Genomic DNA, 12,091 nt, shown 5'->3' with positions numbered 1-12,091 from the left:
AAGACATATAGTCAAAGTCCAAAAAGTCAAAAGGACAAAAAATCAAAGGAACAAAAGTCAAAAGGACAAAAAGTGAAGAAGACAAAGGTCAAAAGACGAAAAGTCAACAGGACATAAAGTCAAATTACGAAAAAATCCAAAGGAAAAAAGCCAAAATCCAAAAACTCAAAAGGCCAAGTCAAAGAGACAAAGTCAATGACACCTGGATCATCAGTCATTACATACATGAGATAACATTTACAAACAGCTGTACACAATTAAGCAGGATGCTGCACAATATAACCTGCATCATTGGACATTGAAGCGAGACTGCCTCCATTGCGCGACTGATGGGATTCCCATGGCCCGCAACCGCGACTCAGCTGGTCACACGGGCATGCTTGGCTGAAATCTGACACACATCCGTTGACACTTACGTGCTGGGTGGGAGCTCGCTCGCATCGTAAGGTTGTCATGAGGCAGCGTTACATGATCCTTCGAGACAACTGGCTGTCCCAGGCGCAGTTTACTGGAATTATTTCAACAAATATAGTAACCCGGAATGTTATCGATACGAAAGGTTCGCTTGTTCAAATTTCCTATATTGTGTAGGGAGACGTTTCTCATCAATTGATTCCGTCACGGGTTCTATGAGCGATTTCACACTTTTATTATAGTTCAAGCGTATTGTATGGTGTACAATTGGTACAATAGTAAAGCGCGTCGTTTCTTTTAGATAGGTGAAAGTTGGAACGAGAGGCAATTGTGTGATTGTCGGATTGTCCTGCCTTGAAAGGAACGCTCATATCAGCATCAACAGACAACACCATGTTAATATTCACGGACTGCATACAATTAAGGTGACCAATTTTCATCGAAATGTATAGGTCAATTATCGAGATGCGATTGCTAAAAACACAATTTTTTTAGGACCTCGGAGCTGTGACATCCAAGGAGAGGTGACAAGTATAGCGCATTGTGGCCACCCCAGTTACTGTCCCTTTCCTTCATCTTCGCCTCCGTCCTACGTCTCCTTATCGGAACTGCCCCCCCCCCCCCCGCCACCAGCAGGCACAGTACGCCAACTTTATATAGACCAGTAAAACGCCTTTTGGGCGAAGAATGAGCGAGCGAGATAGTGAGCCCTGCACGTGCGGAAGGGCGAGAGGGTACTTCCAACGGGCTTGTGCAAAGCACCCTTCTAACCGGTCGCTAGCGGTGTGCCAAATTTGAACGCAATCGGCCCAGCCGTTCCTGAGATCTGGAAGCGGCATTCTGCACGTGCGCACGTGCAAACGGGGTCCAAAATGACTTTTGCACGGCACCCTACTAACCGGTCCCCAACCGTGTACCAAATTTGAGCGCAATCGGCGCAGCCGTTCTCGAGATCTGGAAACGCCCCCTGCACGTGCGCACGTGCAGTAGCACCCTAACCGCAACACATGGGAATGCATTGCCTGGTGGGTGTCTACCTGTATGCCAAGTTTCAGCAAAATCGCCCCAGTAATTACCGAGTTACTGAAATGGGAACAAATTTGACACCTCTTATTGTTGTATTTTGCACGTGCACTGGGGTTGACCCACATGCATCAAGAGTATCCGTCCTTTGGTAGAAAGGATGCAGCTACCCTATAAAAATTACCGCAAGACAATTGCTCAAGCCGCTACTGAGATATGGGCCTCTCAAAATCACTACTTTTGCAAAACTGCTTGAACACCCTTGACTTTTCACGTGGCACGTGCCACGACGGTGACTTAGATGCATCACAAGTAGTCAATTACGGGGTAGAAGGGATGGGGCTACCCAACAAAAAAGACCGCAGGCCAATCGGTCCAGCGGTTGCTGAGATATAAGCCTCTCAAAAGCGTTACAGGCCGGGCCGGGCCGGGCCGGGCCGCTCATACTGAGATTTTTCCGTTATATTGAAAAGACTCGCTTCGCTCGCTGCGCTCGCTCGCTCGTAATAAGTTCACATTCCCATTATGCTTTTTAAAGCAAAGTAAAAATAGGTAGGAGCGTTCTTATCGGTAGTGTCGGGGCACGCACGGGGACGCGCCGAGACGCGCTATGCGGTGCAGCCGGCGCCCAGCGGGCGGCGGCCGGGGATCAGGTGGCCCGGCGCGGGTCAGTCGCCGACCGGAGACGCGGGCTGCGGCGTACTTGTACCGACTTAGCTAACGACTGCTGTTAAAGACTACTTTTTGCTGTTGACTACATTTCGCGCATCAACTTTTCGCGCACCTATTAACTATTTGCTTGTTGCCTTTTTGTGTGTTGACTTTTAGCGTGTTGACTTTTAAGCATGTTGACTTTTAGCGTGTTGACTTTTAGCATGTTGACCTTTCGCGTGTTGACTTTTAGCGTGTTGACTTTTAGGCGTGTTGACTTTTAGCGTCTTGACTTTTTGCGTGTTGACTTTTTGCGCTTTGACATTTTGCGTGTTGACTTTATGCGTGTTGACTTTTAGCGTGTTGACTTTTAGCGCGTTGACTTTTTGACATGTCGGCTTTTTGTCTCTTTGACATTATGTTTTTTGACTTCTTGCGTGTTGACTTTTAGCTTGTTGACTTCTGGCGTGTTGACTTTTTGGCAGGTTGACTTTTTGTTCATTTGACATTTTGTCCTTTGACTTCTTGCGATGTTGACTTTCTGTCTGTTGACTTAATGTCCTTTGACTTTTTATCCGTTTACTTTTAACGTTTTGACTTTTCATCCGGGAATCGTCTCTGACATCGATATACCTGCGTACGTGGTGAGAGGCCCGCGCGGCGGACACGCGAGCTCAGCTGAGGGGCGCCGCCGACCCGCCCAGGCCACCTGCGCCGGATGGAGGCCGGGTTTGGGAGGCCACCACTCTGCGTATCTCTGTCCTGTCGCGGTGCTGCCGAGGTCACACCCTGCAGGACCAGTTGGGAGTATTGTCCTTCGGGGACTCCATGTATATGGATCAGCGCAGAGAACATGAATAGTTGATGTGGTAGTGACACGCCGACTGGCACGAGGCGAGCACGCGGGTACACGACTGTAACTGAGGGCTGATTATAGACGTGCGTGAGCACTTGTGTAAAATATGTAACAATGCCATGTCTCCTTGAATCACGGATGTATATTTAATGGTTAAACATTGAACTTAGTCTCTTTCTTTCACTCTCATTTTTCGTAATTATGTGAAATATGTAACAATGTCATGTCTCCTTGAATCGCGGATGTATATTTAATACCTGTAACATTGAACTTAAGTCTCTTTCTTGCACTCTCGTTTTTTCGTAATTTTAATTTCCCTTATTTCACACAAACAATAGAGGTACATATTTGTGAAAGTAGTTTTTTTTTCTAATTTGTCTAAGACGTGGAAAACCTGCATATATTTGGACCACAACTTCTCGCCCCATAAATCTTGCAAGAATTGACGAGGCTTATACGGACATGAGATGAGACATGGACGTACCAAGATTTACGTTACCTATCCGTGACAGATCATTAATGCAGTACACACCCCTCGCCTTGAGCGGTATAATTTTGTCAATAACCCGTTGGCAAATGCCTTGGCACGTCTTGTGACCGTTAAGTCAAGGCGCACTGTCATCAGAGAAGCCGTATATACGGCAGATCAGCTGGTCTCGTGTCCGGTGTTCGTGAGCCAGCATGCCTCATCGGTAATAAACCAAGCCTTGATTTACTCATGCGTTCTGTCTGGGCTCACAGTCTGCAATGACAGGAATTCAAGACATGCAGTCGAGTTGTCCGTTACGGATGTCAGTGTTCGTGATTAAGTCTATTGCGGTATATGCCACTTCATAGCCAATGAATGCGTTGCAATTATTGTTGTATGGCCTCGGCCCTTGCATTGCATCTCGTTGAACCATGCATTCCGACGTGTTTGTCCAACATATTTCTCACATGCGTGCCATGTCAAAAGTGTTACACATCATCACAGAATCATTTCAGATAGGATTTAATATTACATACAAATAAGTGACCAAAATATGCACTTCCTAAAATACCATGCTTCGACTTATCGTGTCAATAATCGCGGTAAACAATTTATACCCTACACCTGCACCGCATTCACACGCGCATTGTCCCACATCTGACCTCTCCCTCTCCCCCCGCAGGCGCTGACTCCGGAGGGCATCCAGGGCTCTCTGGGCATGACCCAGGTGCACCCGGAGCTGACGGCCGCGCAGGGGTTCGGCATCGAGGTGCTCATCACCTTCGTCCTGGTGTTCGTCGTGTTCGGTGTCTGTGACGAGAAGAGGACGGACGTGCTCGGCGCCGGGCCGCTGGCCATTGGACTGGCCGTCACCACGTGTCACGTGGGAGCGGTGAGTGTCAGGGGTGTCAGTGTCAGGGGTGTCAGGTGTCAGGAGTGTCAGTGTCAGGGTGTCAGTGTCACCGGACTGGCCGTCACTGCGTGCCACGTGGGAGCGGTGAGTGTCAGGGTTGTCAGGGGTGTCAGGGTGTCAGTGTCAGCCTCAGGGGTGTCCGTGTCAGGGGTGTCAGTGTCAGGGGTGTCAGTGTCAGGGGTGTCAGTGTCAGGGGTGTCAGTGTCAGGGGTGTCAGCGTCAGGGGTGTCAGCGGTGTCAGGGTATCAGGGTCAGGGAGTATCACAGGAAGGTCTATCTGTCCCGGGAAGGTCCCTACGTGTTACCCCGAAGCTGTGTGCAGTTGCCAGAAATCAGAGGCGTGAAAGTCTCTGTTGTCAAGGTGTCAGCCGTCAGGGTGTGTCAACAGGCGAAGTATCTGAGCAGCGTCGGGAATGATGAGGCCCTTTGTGTTTACAGCTATTAATTCTCAGCTTTTCCCCCGGATATTGACGCTTATAGGGATGCGTTTCGGCGCTACTCTTCTTTGTTGATTTAGTTACTAAGGCCCTCCTGCTTCCTGACAGTACCGATCACTTAGTTAAATCAGTCGGCGCTATTTTTGCACACCGACCTCCTGTTGTGATGACTGATAGACTACAGCCGTCACCTGGGGCTATTGTGAAACATGGTGACGGCCCGACTACCCGGAACAACTTCCACAGCCTGCGCCTGGCAACATTCCTGCCAAACCATATGCCCAGGCGCCAGAGAGCCTAATGGGAACATACTGCTACATCATCGTGCTTCTCATTAGGGGCACCAGTGCGATCCATAGATGAGTGGACGTAACATGTGTAAATTTTGGGGCTCAATGGTGCATTATTCATGGTTCTAGAGTTTCCCGAGTAGTGTTGGGTTGAATAGTGATCAGCACTTCATTCGTGTGCGTTTTCATGAGCTTCAATGCAAGACAATGCTAAATTTGGAATTGAACTTAGTGCATTGAAGTATTGCATCCGACGCATCCATGCGAAACATTACGATGCTTCTGTAAGCTAAGGAAAACAGATCTTACGTCCTACAATGTTATCTATTGTGATGTTATAACAAGTGTGGTGGAGGGGTCGCTCAGACAGACCGAATTCGGCTGTGAAGTGTGAATTCAGTTTTTGTCGGCGACTTGATGTATGAGGCTAGTTTATCACACGGCTAAGCCGTTTATGCATTTCAGGAAAGGATCGTTGTGAATGTAGAAATTTGCATTCCTACGAGATGTGACCAATTTTGTAAATGACTTACTGTACGCAAATGAGTTATGATCTATAACTAGTTCAATGCATGATAAATGCCGACATTTTTTCCTAGCCAAGAGTTGAAGGCTAAAATATAAAAAAAACTCGCAGAAGTCTAGTCAAAATCCTCTTTCGTCAACAAATTCTTGTCTTGTTCTTTTCCCTTAGCGTTTTGTTGATTTTTTTTCTATAATCCTAGGATTGTTTGTTTGAGCGCTGTACGGATCATCGTTCAACATGTTTTCGTTTTTATTTCATAAGGCTAATCTCAACGCAGAGGAGTTTCTTATTTAAGTATGTCTTAACCATTTTCACAGCCGTATCATTTTAGTCATATCCTGTCATATCATAATTTTAGTCATCAAGTCATATCATACACTCATGTTATAACAAAAGTACGTATTACATTAACGCATATTTTGTTACATTTAGCTCTGAACTATTGCTCATTTCTCCGTTCGCAGCTGAAGTGCACCGGCGCCTCGATGAACCCGGCGAGGTCGTTTGGACCTGCCGTTGTCACCGGAATCTGGGCTAACCACTGGGTGAGTAACGGGGTCAGGGGTCGACTCAATGGGTGTGTGTGTATAGAAAGGGTAACCTGCCGACACGGTGTGTGTTCTTGTCGTTCGGTTCAAATAGCGAAATGATGTTTAGTGGGGACAGTAAGTGTTTTATTTCGGAGGATCGCTCCGTCGGGTATCATCAAAGAACCAAAGTGCTGATATAAAAACACTGGAGCTATCAATCTAAACCTTCTTTTAGTAACTTTTAGATGCTGTCACTTTTATTGGAGTGTAAGTATTCGCTCTAAGTGGGTTTTTCTTGTTAGTCGTGTTATACTTCATTCACTCGTCAGTCGTCACTAGTGGTGTCAATCGGTTACCAAAATTTCGGTATACCGATACCGAACCAAAACCGATTCGGTATTCGGTATGATATACCAAAAGCATTTGGTATTTTGTCGGTATCATGAAAATCAACTACTGCCATAAAAGATTTGAAAGCATTTTTGATAAACCTTCTGAACTCAAAATTGATTTGCTAAATGACACTGGATGAAGAAAAAATGGCAATCATGACACATTTCTCCCAAATGCATGATGTCCTAACAAATGGGCAAACACATGAGCTGCAATATCAAATACATCAGACCACCAATGTTAAATGGCAACTTATCAGTTATCAGTGTTAGCAAATTCCAATACCATGAGGATAATTATCTTACAAAGAAAGCCAATGTGCAAGACATGAACATGAATTAATGTTTTACTCACTGTATGCTGGAAAACATACTTTAACTGCCTTTCTCAAAATTTCCAAAGCATTTATTAGCAACAAATTTGACTTTGTTTTGAGGAGTCTGTGATTGATCTTGACCTTGTCTTGCTCTCCATTTCACTGCAATGCAATTACATAATCCAAAACCCTGTTTAATACAGCACTAGATTCACCATTATCATCTAATATTGAAGGCAGCATTTGTCACTTCATCATCATCCCACAAATCTTCAACTTCGCTCAACTTCAAAAGCCTCTGTAGTGAGCGATCCTGTCATGATCCTGTGGATAATTTATTTTCTTCAATTAGTGTTCTCTTTCCTGCTCACCTCAACAGATACAGATCGCTAGCAATGTTATCATAAGCATTAATAAAATATAATTGGTTTTTGGCTTGATTCGCACACAGCAGTTTCAAAACTGAACACATCTAAAAACATTTCAATGTCGCAGCTGCGCCAAGTACGGATGTAGCTCAATAGCTAATTGAAAATAATTGAACAACTTTGTTTTTCTGGTACTTCAGTTTTCAGCAAAAACGGCCTACAAACTTTTTTGAATTAATTTTAAGATGTCAAAATTTATACAAGGAATTTTGATTTAAGTGGACTTAAGGAAAAGAAAAGAAAAACTTTATTTTATACAGCTTAATGCAAATGGCCGCCGCCCAGTGTTGCCAGGTCTAGAGGTAAACCTCCAGATCTAGAGGTTTTAGGGGACCGTTTCGGGGCTCCTGGAGGTTTATGAAAAATGCCGGATTCTAGAGGGTTTTCTAGAGGTAATCTGAAAATGCGAGAAAAGACAATTAGCATCAAAGTCTCTTGAGAACTATTTAGGTACATAATTTCATGTTATTATCCTTAAGTATTCCATGCTTAAACACACTTTTTACAGATTGATGGAAACGAAAACCCTACTTTTGGCTTGTTCACTATTGAGGCTCTGGCCGCCGGCTGCAGCTAAAAGTTTTCGATATACCGTGGGCACCGTGGGCATCAAGGCTACGTAAACGTGGCTGGTGCCCACGGTGGGCACCAAGTCCACCAAGTTATGTGGACAAATGCGAAGGATAAGTGAATTATCTTGATTAGGGATACAATCGGGTGTTTCAAAGCCCGCTGCCAGCTGCTGCCAGCGCGCTGACGTCACACTTTGGGTCTGTTCCAGTCGCACTTCCTAACACCTCTAAACTCCTCCAAGAGCAAGATAGAGGAGGCTGGAGCAGGATCCTCCTTTGATTTGTAGGGGCTAGAGCTGACACTGGAACAGGGAAGCAATCTTGGAGGAGCTTAGAGGTGTTAGGAAGTGCGACTGGAACAGACCCTTTGGCAGTGTTGGAGCAATGGGCTTGATGATGTCATCACGCGCTGGCAGCGGATGGCAGCGTGCTTTGAAACAGCGCCACGGTTTGTGATACGGAGGTAGGTATGCAGGTATATACATATACATCATAATCAGCGGCAATGGAACAGAGGTTTCTAGAGGTTTTTACAACATTTTCTGGAGGTATTGGCATCACTCGACCTGGCAACACTGCCGCCGCCTCTGCCGCCATTATGGAAGAGATGACACGTGACGTGTGTCAATGCTTCCGTAAAATTATGGACATTTTACTTAGATTTCATCGCGATATCATTACAGTGGTGTCTGCTATCTATCAGTGTGCCTCGTAAGTAATCATTTATCAAGTTTTGTTGTGTTAAACATTTGTTTATGAAGAAAAATTGGCTGCGTCAGTATCGTCACCAATCACCATTCTACTTGGGTTGAACGGTTGAACTGTAGGTATCATGGGTTTTGTTTACATTAATGGTGTAGCCCAAGGTGTAGCTCATCATTGTCAATGGGGTCACCACTTTTGGATCATGATAATACACTTAACCCTGTCTTGACCGGACTCGAAATGATGATGAATGACTGGAATTGAAAGAACGTTTGTTGGTTCAGGCATGGACAAGTTATTGTTCTAACACCTTATGCAGATGACTTGAATCCACATTCCAGTTAAATAACTGACCTGAATATTAATAGTTACAAAATACAGTTATGAATGTTTTTTGCAGTGCAAATAGTTAAGAGGTTGCCTGATTTGTTTTTGTTCCCTTATTTTAAAGTATTAGATACCTTTCAAGGCTAATCATATGTCTTGAGAAAGTTTGAAGCACATGTCTGATAATTCCCTCATTTCGGTATCTAGTCGGTATTTCCCCCCTATTTCTGAAAATCGGTTCGGTTTTGGTATACTCTCAGTGGGTTTGGTCGGTATCGGTTTGGTATTGGTTTCCAAAATTTCTGAAATTGACATCACTAGTCGTCACCAACGGCATGTTTTCAAGGCTCCAATTCTCCTACGAGTATATTTTGCTGTTGCACCTTTCTACTGTTAACGCCAGACCCCTTGAGACCCTAATTTTTCGCGATTACTTTTAAATGCGTGAAGGAATTTCAACCAAGCTCAGGACATGGCCGTTTCAAGACAGGCCGAAACTTTTACAATTTAGATATTTTATCGCCATTTCAATATTTCAGGCACTTGTCATTGACTCGTAATGTTAAATTTCGAGCAAGATTTTCATCCGGTGTGTAGAGGCTATCACCAGTCAGTCTGTGATACGTTATGACGTCACAGCTAAGCCCCGCCTCTGTGGTCTTGGCCTGCGGCGGTTTCGGGCCGGCGCGCGGTCACTCTCGCTGTGGCGGGGAGCGGGGACGGGCGACGGTCGAGCGGTGCCGAAAGCCGGCGGAGTTGTGCGTAGCGTCTTGGCTGACAGTGCCCAGAGAGCGACATGATGACTAAGGAGTCATAAATGCTCAATGCGCATTGCTTCTACAATGCTGATATGTTCGCTGATATATTTTTTTTTATAAGCTGCAAATGACGGGCAGATGGCATATAACTGACATAAGGTTAGGAAATATTCACCTGTATTTAAAGCCTATGGCGTTGCAGATAATGCGATAATGGGATGTCGGATGTCACCAAGTAGCTGCCGATTTGTACATCTCTATGCAACCATCGAACAACGCAATAATAAGTTAATTGCCTGAGCTTCACATCATACGGCTCGCTCGTATTTCAAACAGATACCCTACATCGAAAATCGTATTTGTTAGGAATCGTTAACGTTTGTTCGAAGCACGACTGAGTAGTAGGTTGAGGAGTGATGGTCCTCTTGGTCCTATATACAAGAGTCAACAAGAGCCTAACATTTACTTGACCGTCTGCTGCAATTGACTCATAGCACGTGAAGCGTCAGCGAAATTCATAGTCCTTCACAGATGGCAGGGGTGTCGTTTGTACAGAGGTCGCTGATGGGCACGGGTCAATGCCGCAGTCGTGGGCGGAGCCTAATGTCATATGACGTAGAAAGCCTCTATCCAGGATGGAAAAACAGTTAACATTACGAGTCAATGACAAGTGCCTGAAATATTGAAATGGCGATAAAATATCTAAATTGTAAAAGTTTCGGCCTGTCTTGAAACGGCCATGTCCTGAGCTTGGTTGAAATTCCTTCACGCATTTAAAAGTAATCGCGAAAAATTAGGGTCTCAAGGGGTCTGGCGTTAAAGGTAGTGTGCCAGCTTTCTTGGACCGTATGGAGTTAATGGCCCTGATAAGGAGAACCGGATTTTTAGAACTTATCCATACCTTCAAAACTCATGGAAACGTCTTAAATTCTTCAAAATTTGAGTACCCCAGTGCGAAATTCGCCCCGACGGGTTGTCGGTCGTACCCCAACCACATTTCACACCACTATGAACAATAAATGCACACACTGAAATCGCTATTACCGATATGCTCATCCAATCAAGTTTCGATAAACCCGTTCATCATCATCTCCTGCGGTTTCGAACACGCCTGTTAGGTGGCTTCTGATGCTCGTCGAGGTCGGAATTTCCAAATACGCGTGGTGCGTCGGGCCGCGCGCTCTGACTTCGGCCAAGAAAAATGCGTCAGCTGATCATTGTCATTTCTGCCACTTGCGTGTGGTGAAATGGGGTCATAACTTATAAGACGGCTTTTTCATATCAATTATTTTACATAAAATCATATTTCAAACCATAAATAATGTTCGACAGCCAAATAAAAGAAACAATACCAATACGGGCTTACAGTTTAAGGCTCGACATTGTGTTGTCTACGATTAGACAGCTGATAACTCATTCCCGTACGTCGTATGGTCGTAACACTATAATGACCTTTGCTTATTGTCACAAGTGCGCCGCATTCGCGATTGTTGCCCGACGCCTGTTTGCAGGTGAGCCCACTACAGTTGTTATACATATCTAAAAACCGAAAAACTTTTAGGCGAAAAAGGCACTATTCCAGGCCCATTTTTGATTTTTTTTTTTTTGCGATATTAGGTAAAAACAGAAGCTTCTTATCCTAGGAAAAATAAAATGGGAAATCTTTCAAAGGTGGCACACTACCTTTAACAGTAAGTGATATCGGAATTACATCCTAAACAAAATAGCAGCGCGGCTATCGGCCCGGGTATTTCCCCTTATATTCATACCCTTTACGTGGTGATAGGTGAAGTAGCGCGCTCATTCCGCGAGTCATCGGTCGTGTTTTGTCTCGCCGTTGTCTCAATACTGCGCCTGGCCACCGAACCCACGTTTGGGAGTGTTCCGGGCTCTGATCCACGTGGTTGGCACGGTGTCAATATTGACCCGACCGGTCTCCACCGTTATGTTCTGCCCTCCACCGCTGCTTTGTCGGGTCAGTGGGCGAACGATACCACCACATAGGTCCGCCTCCAGATCCAGTAGCTCAGGCGACGGTCAGGTCAGGAAGACAAATCGACCTACAGGAAGGGTGCAGTGTTACCCGGAGGTCACAGAAGACACACCCGCCCAGGGAGGGTGCAGTGCTACCCGGAGGTCACATAGAGGGTACATTGTTACCGGGAGGTCACAGGAAGTCACACCGGCCCAGAGAGGGTGCAGTGTTACTGGAAGGTCACAGGGAGGGTGCAGTCTTACTAGTGGTCACAGGGAGACATACTGGCCCAGAGAGGGTGCAGTGTTACTGGAAGGTCACAGAGAGGTGCAGTGTTACTGGAGGTCCCAGAGAGACACACCGACCCAGTGAGGGTCTTACAGGAGATCACAAGGCGAGGGAGGGTGCAGTGTTGCTGGGAGCTCTCAGGGAGGTGCAGTGTAACCCGGAGGTCACAGGAAGGGTGCATTGTTACTGGAGGTCACAGGGTAGATGTTCTGTTACATGA

At 45.6% G+C, this 12,091-nt stretch overlaps 1 protein-coding gene across 3 annotated transcripts in view; it reads left to right on the top strand.

The window, feature by feature from the left end:
* The window catches only part of LOC122365741 (aquaporin AQPAe.a-like), a 28,569-nt gene that overhangs the window by 11,572 nt on the left and 4,906 nt on the right, over window positions 1-12,091 (top strand). For all 3 annotated transcript variants that reach the window (XM_043337214.1, XM_043337212.1, XM_043337213.1), the window contains exons 3-4: window positions 4,096-4,305; window positions 6,044-6,124. In XM_043337214.1, the coding sequence (XP_043193149.1) occupies window positions 4,096-4,305; window positions 6,044-6,124 (291 nt within the window). The remainder of the gene's footprint in view (window positions 1-4,095; window positions 4,306-6,043; window positions 6,125-12,091) is intronic.

Source organism: Amphibalanus amphitrite, unplaced genomic scaffold, assembly GCF_019059575.1.
Source record: "Amphibalanus amphitrite isolate SeventyFive unplaced genomic scaffold, NRLGWU_Aamphi_draft 000760F_arrow, whole genome shotgun sequence".
NCBI classification, from domain to species: domain Eukaryota; kingdom Metazoa; phylum Arthropoda; class Thecostraca; order Balanomorpha; family Balanidae; genus Amphibalanus; species Amphibalanus amphitrite.
Note: the sequence above shows the minus strand (reverse complement) of the source record. Positions and strands in the feature narration are given on the sequence as shown.